This window comes from Camelina sativa, chromosome 7, assembly GCF_000633955.1.
Source record: "Camelina sativa cultivar DH55 chromosome 7, Cs, whole genome shotgun sequence".
NCBI classification, from domain to species: Eukaryota; Viridiplantae; Streptophyta; class Magnoliopsida; order Brassicales; family Brassicaceae; genus Camelina; species Camelina sativa.
The window spans coordinates 26862959-26875535 of NC_025691.1; the positions used below are offsets into that span (position 1 = coordinate 26862959).

Sequence of the window (12577 nt, forward strand, 5' to 3'; positions counted from 1 at the left end):
CCACTTTCATGTTCATGATGCTCGTTATATGGTACAGAACCATAAAATGCATCATTCACCATCCCAACATATATATTCTCCCCATCCAATCCTATTGGTTCACTAGCACTAGCATANAAATGAAAGAAGAAGTGGTGGCATGTATATAAGAGAAATTTTGCAACTGTTTTGCGACTATTATAGAAAGAGTCACAAAATTTCAGTTCACCTAACACTCTTTAAGCACATTTTTTGCCGACATGGTGCGACTCTTTTGCGACTGTTTTCAATGTAGTAACAAAAGTTGAGTACAATATCTTCCACATTCTCAACGTTTTTTGCTGACATGCAGCGACGACTTTGCTACTGAATGATACTCCAAAAAGTCGTTGCAAATAAGTCTCTATTTTGCGACTTATTTGCGACGGCTCTCACGTACCAAAATTGCAGTTGCAAAGTAGTCACAAAATGCATCTTGTTTTGCGACGAAATAATATCAGTTACAAAAGAGTATATATTCGGTCGCAAAGGTGAGACGTTTTTGTGACTTTATTGTTTCGTCGTAAATTTGCGACGGTTTTACTTCCGTATTTTGTATGGTCGTTAATCGGTATTAAAATAGTCGCAAAACCGTCGCAAATATTTGCGACTAAACAATCAGTCACAAACGGTCGTCGCAAATGGCATGTTTTCTTGTAGTGTTTTAAACGGGACCGATACTTAGAAATATTTCGCTAAAATCCTAAGTTATATACAGAAGTCAAAACTGAAACCAAACGTAAAAAATTGATTCGATATCACTCATATATCTATTTGTTAAAAAGAAATCGTATTTTAGTGAACTGTGAGATCAAACATACTTCTCGAGCTATGATCAAAATGAATAATGATACGTAGTATGTGTGTATGCGTGATGATAACGTTTTGCCTGCCCTCAGGCCCCTCACACTCTCTATTAATATAAATCTCCCTTTTCTGTCAGCTTTCGTCCAAAATCGATACCCCATTTTGTCACAAAAATGAAATAATAGAGAATGTGATAGTCAGTAGAGAGTAGCTTAGTAGGTGAAGAAAGAGACATGTGACCGGGTAAATAATTATAGGCGCTAATGTTCAAATTCAATGTTTGATATATCAATCTTAATTAACTATATTATAAATATTTTGATATATTAGTTTGATTTCTAAAGTATATGCTAGTTTCTTGCGCGGGTCATGTGAAAAATCACTCCTTACGCATGCATATAACTATCGATTTCATTCTCCATATATACACAAGCATACAAAACTAAATGTACAAATCATATAACGGTAAATAAATTTGGTCTTATTATATTCATCTTCATATTACATTCAAATAATTTAGACCTCCCTCTCTACACTACATTACTATTATTTTCTATCGACCCAATTTATTTCTCAAGTTCTAAAAGGACTTTCAAGACGAATATAATCATACATAATACCATCAAATAGTCCTAAACTTCTCGATTGTGTTAAATATATCGTATTATCACCAACATTTAGTAAACTTCCGGCGACGTCTATACTATACAATCTATATAAACCATGAATTCCATGTCTCGCGATTGCATTGTCTTTTCCGATATAACCCGTCGTGAAAATATGATCGGATTTGGGATCGTTGATCCGAATTTGTAGTTCGGAATTTGCGGCTGAGGCTAGAGCTATTCTGAGCGTGTAGAGTCCGACTCGGTTCACGTTTCTCAGGTTAAATATGATTTGCCATGTCGTTGGGTTGTATGTATTGTTTCCAACGTTTCTATATATGTAATTAAATGAAAAGATGATTAGACATATAACTTTTAGTATAAGCATTGATATAGAAAAATATATAGAGAGAGTTATGTTATGTATTTACCTGGTAACATGTGCAAAGAACCAATCTCTTCTATAATCACTCACACCCACTGTGTACACAAGATCGTTTTGAGGGTATAAATCTGCGTAACGATCCCATAATCCATATTGCCTAAATCTGCAGAAGTCAAAAAAACCATTACTGAATTAATGCGTGTGCTAATTTTAGATAGGATTGTCAAAATGGGTTAAATAAGTAAAAAAGAGTAACAGAACAAAACCAGCATGAAGTCAGCCAAGAATTAATACGTACAGGAACAAAAAAAAGAATTGAAAATTCCTACTTATAATATATGTAAACCTATTAAAAATAGTTGTACAAGAGAAGATTAAAGTACTAATTAACCTGTCTTGGAGTGGGTTGACATAAAGCTTATTCATCAGTGTAGGGTATGGATCCGGTATATAGAATTCTCTGGCGGTTCGGTCAGGTACACCGATTTCCCACAACGTCGGACCGTTTCTCGGCGGTTCATACACTATGGGACCTACATTCATCACGCTACCTACACACCGCAAAATAAATATAAACGTAAGCACGAACAAACGGTCAGCATTATTAGAACTACGTACAGAGAATGATTCTCTAATCATGGTCAATAAGGGTGTAAATTAGGCCTAAACAGAACGTTTCTTGTTTATATACATAATAAGTCAAATCTGAAACCATACCTAATAAATTGATTTAATATATCTCTCTGTTCAAAACAAATCGTAAGATTTAAGTGAACTGTGAGATCAAGCTTGCTTCTCTAACTGTGATCAAAATGAATAAAGATATGTAGTATATGTGTGTATACCTGGCGTAATGGTAATGTTTTGCTCAAATTTATAGTCTCCAATGAAACCAAAACCCCATGCGTAGAGACTATAATTGCCTGCCCTCACATTCTCTATTATAAATCTCCCTTTTCTGTCAGCTTTCGTCCAAAATTGATACCCCTTTTTGTCAACAAAAAATAATAAAAAATTATTATAGACTATAACAATTACCATAAAAGAGGTGTCATAGCACATAAAACTTTTGTATAAAGTATGAGTATATTTGTATTATGTTATACCTTGGATTCGGTTTGCCATGAACCGGCTTCACCAATTGGTGCCAGACCAACAAAAGAATATCTCCCATATATCCTTAATCTTGACACGTAGCTACAACATTATATAATCCAAAGCAAAATAAGATTAAAACAATGGTCAAAGTAAATATGAGAAAAACAAAATAATGTTTTTATCAAAGAGGGAAAATATAAACGTATTTATTTACCTATCTTTGATAAGGAATTGTCCTTCGATAGTACCTCTTTGATGACGCAGAGGATAATCTACTGAAGTAACAAAATCATAAGGCCAGCTTTTGACCTCTGCAGCCATCTGCGATTATGTAAATATAAGTTTCTGATAAGAAAAATTCGTATGTTTTACCCAATACAATAGAGTGACACGACAAAAAAGGAACCTGTCGTTTAGCATCTCTCCATAGACGAAGAGTGGAATCTTTGGGAGAAACAGAGTTGAGATAAGCGAAGACAGGACCAAACACTTTCTTCCATGGCTCTCCATTTCTATAATCCATTCTCATCTCTTTCCCCGCGTAATGCGTGCTTGTAAACATCTACAAAAACATTATTATTTTTAAAGAAACAATATTATTAACATTTCAAAAAGAATTGTAACTATATGAAACAAATAATAAGTTAATTATGCTATAAGATCTGATGATTAACCCTTAAATGAAAGTTTTTAATATAGTTAAGAATTAGCAATCAGAAGCTAATAATCTATATATCATGATTTGGAGTTAAGTATTTAAAAAAAAAATGTAAGTATGATAAATGGACTCACGGAGAGGGTGATGGGTCCGGCATGAGAGGTGAGGTCTTGCTTCATGGGGCCACCAAGACGGAACTCATCGTTCGGAGTTATCATCCAAAACCCAACCGGTGGTTCCGATGAGATCCAACCATGCACATTGTTGTCTTTGTCTTCCATTGAGTACATATACTTATCATCTACCTGCGTCACACCATATACATCACTCATCCCTCATGTTCGACAATTGTTTCAGAAGTTACAATCTAATGTAACATTCTTTTATAAATTGTCTAGATGTAGTAGTAGTATATACCTCTCCTTTGAACATAGGATTCCTTGGATTTGTAAAAAGAACAGCTTCTTTGTAAGCTAATTGCTTAGCATTGTCTCGATCCGCCATTGATGGCATGCTTCTCTGCCGATCATCCGATATCGCCATGAAATCAAATCTGAAAATTTACATCACAAAAGTCATCAGAAATTTTACTAAATGAACTTAGCTAACTAAAGATATAAATTAGTGAAAAAACGGATGGTTACTTTTTTGGGTTGAGCTTGAAGACGATCCTGATTTGGTCCATGTCCACGTCGGGCCAATCTTCTAACCTCTCCAAGATACCGTACATATATATTCCGGAGACACCACTTCGAATGATATATCTTTACAAAAAAAGAAAAAAAAAATAGATTCGATTACTTCGGAGGTTATATACAGAAATATCTCTCTATTAATTAACGATTATCTATGTACCTTTTATCTACGTTTAGGGGAACCAAGGAGCCACGTTTGGAGATAGTCCACGTTCTTGTAAATGATATTTCAACTTGTTCTTCATTCTGAGTTATGATTTCAAATTTAGTTCCTTCTAATCTACGAAACACACACACAAAAATATGAAACTACTGATTAGTCGAATTATTATGTTAACAAAACTATCATCTATTGTCTAATAATTTTACACTTAGAAATATCAGTAGAGTCTGAAAAACTCACTTGTCGATTTCCAATTTCTTTCCCGGTTCATACCAGGTAACGTCCCAATACCTATTTCCGTAACAAAATATCCACCAAAAAAATACAATTGGACATTATAGAAATGTAAAATGCATTCGTATGTAATTATTTTTTCTCAATGTAACATGTTCCAAACGGATTGTGTTACAAACTCTCCTATGTTAAGGAATAAAAAAAAAATCTTACCCCCGATCCTCAATCTCGTCGTCCAGCACATTATCGATACCATGGTATTTTATCCCAGTTATTAAGCCTTGTGGGCTCGAGAAAGTAACTTGAATAATACCATTATCAATTACCACCTTAAAACCAACAAAAAACAAATAATCTTGTTGTCAAAAAAAAAAAAAAAAAAAAAAAAAATCTTTCANTATTATGTCGTAAAAATATGTATATATATATATATATACAGATAAGAGGAATTGAATAAATCTTACCTTGTCATGACTAACTCTTCTTAGCTGAACTGTTAAGGCTGCAGGTATGTTTTTTCCAGGCTTTGTGATGTTAAGTTTGTTTCTGTAATGAAAAAATATGTAGCAAATACATAAATCAATGAGTCCAAATCCTAGAGAATAGATAGTAAGCATTTTTGGATTAGAAATTCAGAATATTCATTATTTTATTGATCAAGATAAATTACCTTACTGGATAGCAAAAAAAAAAAGAGTTTAAAACATAAATGTTATAAATTTATCGGTCCAATATAGTTCTATGGTACCTAACTAATTAGGGTAGATGATATGAAAACAATTAAATTTATGGTACGAACTCCACTTGAATATGAACGGTCAAATTAGTTGAGGAGTGTTGAAGACGAAAAGAATAATTCCAATAGAGGGAACACAAATATCTATCATGGTATGAAAAGGCATAAAGAACATAAAAGTACTATATGTATTAAAAAACAATAAATACTTTTGTATTCCAAAAATATAATAATTTGTTTAACAAAATACACACACCAAAAATATTGGTATTATGTGTGAGAACTGAGAAGAAGACAAGTAATTAAAAAAAAAAAAGACATGTAGGTGTTCTAAGCCGAAAGGTTAAAGCAATTATCCAATATTGTTTTTTATTTTCTAAGGTTTTGTAATTTAAAAACAAAAAAAAGAGACGAAGGTTTAGGATTATTAAGACCAATTCCTTAAACAAATAGTCCTTGTTTCTTTTCCTTGTCGTTTAACGTCAGTAACTTTTTGACACACGTCTCGTGAACATCTCGGTTTCGAGATTCTCCTTTGATTTTTCACGTTATAAAAATTTAAATGTGATCTTTTTATGGAAGTATATGATTTTTTTTCTGGCAGTTTCTATATAATTATGTGTGTGTTGTAGATTACAAACTCAAATTAAAGAAAGTAGTCAAGGATTGTCATTCCAAAAAAACTTCAATTATATTTTGGTAAAGCATTTGTTATATATATTTTTTTTGTCAAATGCATTTGTTATATATAGACTAATATAGTCAAGGAAACCAAAACGAAAGAAATTTAGAGAAGAAATATATATAATTACCTTATAAAGCTAATATGTTCTTTGTTCAAAAAAAAAAAAGCTAATATGGAAATGAAATCAAGGAAAGTTTATTAAGTACTGGCCAAAATTTACGCTTAACATTTATTTCACATATTTAAGTCTTAAGGCTTCCAATTTTATAATTCATGAACCATAAAAAAAAGAAAAAACCAATAGAAAGGTGAATGAATACAAAATAGTACACCAGATTATGATGAATAAAGTTAAGAAACCTCTCTCTCTCTGCTTGTTCCTTTCAGTAAGTTTGACATGTGAACTTGTGAATTTAAAGCTTCTGAACTCAATGTTTTGCATAAAAAGGTAAAAAAGAAAAAACCCGACCCAACACAAAACAGAGATGGGTTAAAGAGAAAACATACCGTGAGTTCTGAGAATGAACACTTTGAAGAAGAAGAACAAGAAGAACAAGAAGAAGAACTTGGACAATGATCCGACCCGGCTTATTCGCCGGAGCTCCGACCTTCATCTCCGCCACACAATTCACTAAACTTCCGACATAGAAACCAACCGTTAATGCATGGATTTATACGTATATAAAACACACAAATACGTGTTTGTGTACATATATAGACAAGTATTAAGAAAACCTTATTTAAGGTTTAACTATAAATGGGTTAAAAAAAATAACAAAGAACAATGAAAAGTAATTTAAGTGTACCTTTTAGATTTTCTTGTGTGTTTGGGTTTCTTGGGAAGATAAAATTTTTGAGGAATGCAGAAGAAGAAAGAAAAGCTTTTCTTTACCTATGAAGAAGGTAATGTCTCTCTCTCTCTTCTCTCTTCTCTCTAAAAAGCACTTAATTATTCTTCTTCTTTTTTCGTTCTCACAATAATCATAGGATTAGAATCTTAACAAGCTTTATATATCCGTAGAAATGTACATGTGTATATGTAAATGTGTGCGCGTACGTAATTGATCTACACCATCTTAATGTTGCAGGTATGACTTTTTTGTTGCCTAACCTTTTCATCTTTTTTTTTTGTTCTGAAAAAATAAAGATTAAAAATTGATTATATTAGTATTAAAAAAAAAAAAAGAGGAATATTATATGGAGTAGTATTGTTATTACTCCATTATGTACGCTAACTAATACATTCATCACATAAATAATACTACTACTAATAAGAATCGTGTAGATGAGAAATCGTGACAGTACAGAACTTTTGTCCATCCTAAAGAACATTTACCATTATTTTTTTTTCTTTTTACATTTCATATCGAAATTTGTCAAATTTAACCTTACCTCATTGTCCCCATGCGCAAAAAGTTTCTGCATAATAAGTTGTCGTTTAATGATGGTTATGAAACTTGTTGAACCTCTGCCTATAATTTGTTGTCAAGTTTCACATAAATGTTTTGGGATTTCATTTTACTTTAACGTCTATTTTTTAAAAAAAAATGGTTTGTAATATGGAAAACTTTATGAACTTGAAAGTTGAAATAAATTTTACCCCCAAAAAGAGAAAATTATTTTATTTACATATACTACAATAAGGCTGCCAAAATATAAGCTGTTTTTATTGACATCTAATGCAACAAATATCCAAGAAATTGCTGCTAAAAACTATATGTTTTTTTTTTCTTTTTTCTTCAAACAATCAGAAATATATGTTTTCTTTCTATAAGAAAATTCGTCAATCTGTCATATCAAACAAATTCGTCAATCGGTCAGAGTACGGTCAACTTTCCGTATCTTAGGCGAAATACCAGATTTTGGAAAATTATAAATCAAAAATAATAATTACCGAATTAATGGGGTACATAGAATTTTTCTGACGACGACTTTTAGAGGGACTCATCAATATTACCATTGTTAAAATATTCAAGTCAGTTTAACCAAAACGATGACTTATCCCATTAAAAAAACAAAGGGTCAAAAACTCAACAAATATCCATATAATATATTGCTACTGTATAAAGAAGTAATAATCTCGAGTCGTTTATTGCCGAACCTGTCGGAAAATGGAAGGTAATATATTTGTTCTTTCTTTTACTTCTTTAATAATTTCAATTAATATTTATATTAACATTTTAAAATACATTTGGTATTCTACTACCCTTTAAATTAGATTTATTAAAAAAATATTTACAAAATTAATCTTTAAAAATTGCACAAAAATAAATAAGTAATATAAAACCGATTTTATCTTCAACCTAACAACAAATATTCTCAAAATATTTCAATTCATTTTAAATAGAAATACATTAAATCGAATATCTCTTATTTGATAAGTTAATATTGCACAAAATCTTAATTAAAAAAACTAATGAAAAAAATAAAAATCACTTAGGTGGGTTATTGATTCTATGATCTCAATGGATTTGAAAATTCAAGCAAAAATCATATGTTATTTAATAACTGATTTTAAAATATTTATCAAAATTATGTGTTATTGGTTCTATGATTTACAATTACTTGTTAAAATCTTATGTTATTCATTTAATGATTTGTTTTTGGATTTCAAAATCTACATTATATTTTAAATGAATTTGAATGTGTAAAATAGAAAGATTCAAATTCAAGGATAAAACATGTTATTTCAAAATCCATATGTTTTGATTTCCATTATTTATAGTTCTATATAGATTTAGAAATTACATCTCCAATAACAACCATATTGCTTTCGAAGCTAAAAGAAGATTTCACTACAAGATTTTAAATTATTCTCCAAGCTAAAAAAAAAATCACTAGAAAATTTTACTTGATTAACTTTAAATCGACACTTTCTCCTCATTACATAAAATCATTTAGTCGATGAATAACATCCATTTAATCATCAACAGCGACACTGATGCCGACTGATCTTTCCTCTGTTTAGTGAAACAGGTGACGAGGAGATTGAATCTTGTGTACTAAGAGGAATCATTGGTCTCATGGGTTTGGTGTCACAAGTTTTTCATGAAGCTGGAGGATATGTACTATGTAGGGTATGCTCAATTCTATGTCCTCTTCACTTTAGTTTCTTGCTCTTCACTCCTTTAGTAATTACATAGTTGTGTAATTTGCTTCCATTTCGCTTTGCTTTTATGGGTTAGGATCTTACCAAGGACTCTTATGGACAAAAAGGTATTTATAGTTTTTTACGTCTTAGCTTAAGTGATTAAAATTGTTTTTAGAAGCGTCGTCATCTCTGAAATGTGATTTTATAACAGATTTGGAAAAACATTTGGTAAAGTAAATATTTATGCAACTGACTGAAGTATATTATCTAAGACATAAACATTTGGCGAAGTAAAGTATTATTATTATCTAATTGTTCGCTGTAACATTCGTTTTCTTTTTGGCATCCCAAATATAAGTCAATGTTTCTAATTTATACGTGGTTATGCAAGACACAATTTTTCTCCACCACTGTTGTTGTGATTGGAGAAAAAAAAGAGCTTAGCGTCTAATGGATCGCTAATCTATCACGTATTTTTAAGTTTTTTTTTCTTTCTTTTCATTATTATTTTGAGTAATATGGTCTTTGTTTTTGATTAATCCCAAGAGTGTGTATATAAGGTAAAGAATTATTCGCACATCCGGATCATCATTTTTACCAAAATCCCTAAGATTACTAGCTCAAGCATGGCAGACTAAATTTGCAGTAAATTTTTTTTTTTAAAAAAGGCACTAAAGTCGGATGGATTTACACCTTTCTCTAGGTTATGGAACCAACTGCACCACTTATCATCATCATCACCCTGCTATTTTTAGCTTTAGAGCGATAAGTAATTCTTATCTTAGTATTCATATGGTATATCATATGTAATTAAACTGTTTTTTTTAGTCAGAAATTGTAGTTTTTTTAACAAATCTATAGATTAGTAGAAGAAGTACAAGAAGTTTATTTATAACAAGGTTGACAAATATATTATATATTATTTATATAATGATAATTGATTAGTTCGTACGTCATCAAGTTGGCCAAACAAAATAGAAGATGATGACATAATACCGAAATAACGGTCTTAATTTGACCCCCCACATTAAGACTATCTCCCTTGTCCCTACCCCAAAAGTTTGTCAAGAATTAATATTTTTTTCTAAGCATAGAATATAAGATATATACCGAAATCGCATAATATGTTAAGTTAGGAAAAATGTAATATGGTAATTAGGTGATAATGAGATGATCTAACGCTACTACTTTTGAATTACTTTTCCATAACTTTAAGTGATTAAGAGAGATTAGACGTGAGTTCAAAAGTTGAATATTTCAAAGTTTTTTTTATTACAAATAACTTTTCTTACGCAAAAACTATTGTCGATTCTGTAAGATACTTCTACACACGGATCCATATATTATTACTCGAGCCATTTAGAAAAAGTACTTATATAATCGATTAAAGACATCGTCCACCATTGATGATGGCGCATCAAGCCGACCCACTATATAGACACAACTACACAACATAATCTTTTTTAAAAAATGTGACAAATAAAGAAACATTTATACTTTATATGGCTGTAAATTAACATTCATAGAGTATTAGTATACATTACACACGATCATATATACTTTTAAAATGAAGATAAACCTTATAAAAAAAAGGAAGAGATGAATACATAATGGGGTATTATTATAATAATGACGGCGAAAATGGGTTACAGGTCTCTCTGTGGTTTCGTTGGTGCAAGACAAAAGAAACTTCAAAGTAGGTTAGTTAGAATGGTGGAGAGACTATTTGATTTTCAATTTTCCTCTTTTGAAAAAAGAACAAATTCACATTTCATTTTCTAATTTCAAAAAGTCATCAAATATGGTTGAGTTCTTCTTCTTCTTCCCCGTAGGCCGTAAGTTTATTTTTTCAACGCATCGTAGGGTTAAAGTGGTTGAAACGCATGTTTAGCAATGGACGTGTATTATACTATGTAGTATTTTTTCATTCAATTTAATTAATTATATTAATATTAATATAGAGTTGGTTTGATATTGTTGAACTAAGATTTTGATATTCATGGCTCTTTGAACGATTGAATATTTTTCAGTAAAGCCTATTTAATTTGGTAATTCCTTTTTTTATTTGCTTATCTTTCACAAATTGTAATTCAGGGAAAATTGGCTACAAAAACTGTAGTATGTTTTTTTATAATAAAAAAAAATAAAAGAGATGATTTCATTTCTTTTGGCTTGTTCGATTGGGAAGTTTGGTGAGATTTCAAAGAACGACTTGTTTTCTGCTATAATTTCAAGAACCACAAAATTTTGTTCTTACAAGATTCTTCCTATATATAGATAATATATTTGAAAAATACCCACAGTCTGAATATAATTATGAGTGTTTGCATTATAGATGGTGAAAACTATACGAAAATTACAGTAACATGTGTAACATAAAACACATTTTGATGTTCTTTATCCATGTGATGTTAATATTAGTTATGAATCTAGCTGAACATCTAATTTACTGAATAATTACACTTCTAGTTTTGGCCATATAAGCTAACAATATATCTTACAAAGCTCCAAAATATCAGTTAACATGTTATTATTTATTATTGTATATCTCTACAAAAATTCTAATATAATTAATCTGTAATAGTGTAGTCAAGAAAATCACACTATAAATTACGTACCTAAATTTGTATATGCATATACAAAATTGTCATTTACTAAGAAAAAGAATAAGAGTCTTTTCAATACCGAGGCTGTAATAATCAGAGTGAATTGCAAAACTAGCACAATATAGATTCAAGTCAAGAAAGTTGTACAGAGAGGGAAAATAACTAAATAACCAAAACTTAGTATTAGTAATCTAGTGGTTAAAAGCTTTAGTAAACTTGAAAACCATATGGTTTGAGGTATTTAGGGGGGTGTATTCAAACTATGATTTTGGAGGACTTTTTGAGATTTAGTAAATTAGAGATTTTGAAAGATTTTAGGATATTTGGTGGCATTGTTAAATATTTTGTTTGTGATTTGATGAGATTCAAAAAGATTATAATGGGTGATTTTAAAAGATTTTTAGAAAAAATGGATATCAAAACAAAAGAAAGAAACAACTATTCTCTTAAATTCCCAGTATCGTTAATCTCCTCCATTACCAATTTTTGCTTCTTCTTTAGTTCGTTCTTCTTACAAATGACCAGTGATATGCAGCAAAGGCCTAAAAACACTAAAAGAGTAATTACTCTCCTCAATGTTCTTTTTTGGTCTACGAAACCGGAAAAACAAATTGAAGTCATGTATTAATAATTGTTAATCACTTCTCTGGAAAAGTACTTGTTATCTTTCTTGTTAAAGAAAATGAAAGAGAGATAAGTAGTTACGTTCGTGGGTGGTTTTGATCTGGATGAGATGCAGCTCTTGTCAAGTTCCACATATATTGACACTCGGCTACAATTTTTTTTTTTTTTTTGT

At 30.6% G+C, this 12577-nt stretch overlaps 1 protein-coding gene across 2 annotated transcripts; it reads right to left on the bottom strand.

Annotated features, from left to right (window-relative positions):
- On the bottom strand, nucleotides 1286–7159 carry LOC104702799 (probable rhamnogalacturonate lyase B). Of its 2 annotated transcripts, none has more exons than XM_010418719.2 (16): nucleotides 6891–7159; nucleotides 6592–6715; nucleotides 5128–5209; nucleotides 4877–4992; nucleotides 4670–4720; nucleotides 4427–4546; nucleotides 4216–4335; nucleotides 3989–4124; nucleotides 3706–3876; nucleotides 3320–3475; nucleotides 3128–3234; nucleotides 2922–3012; nucleotides 2661–2802; nucleotides 2207–2366; nucleotides 1862–1978; nucleotides 1286–1762 (listed from the first exon to the last, which is right to left on the bottom strand). In XM_010418719.2, the coding sequence occupies exons 2-16, from the start codon at nucleotides 6696–6698 to the stop codon at nucleotides 1399–1401; spliced, it is 2040 nt and encodes a 679-aa protein (XP_010417021.1). In that variant the 5' UTR covers nucleotides 6699–6715; nucleotides 6891–7159; the 3' UTR covers nucleotides 1286–1398. The 2 variants fall into 2 exon arrangements, with proteins under 2 accessions (XP_010417021.1, XP_010417022.1); XM_010418720.2 differs by having other exon boundaries at nucleotides 1399–1762; nucleotides 6592–6720.

Coding starts and splice junctions, on each gene's coding strand:
- LOC104702799 (XM_010418719.2), bottom strand. CDS start 6,698: ATGAAGGTCGGAGCTCCGGCGAATAAGCCGGGTCGGATCATTGTCCAA. Junction 4,547..4,669: donor AAGAAATTGGAAATCGACAA/GTGAGTTTTTCA, acceptor TGTGTTTCGTAG/ATTAGAAGGAACTAAATTTG. Junction 3,235..3,319: donor GGAGAGATGCTAAACGACAG/GTTCCTTTTTTG, acceptor ACATAATCGCAG/ATGGCTGCAGAGGTCAAAAG.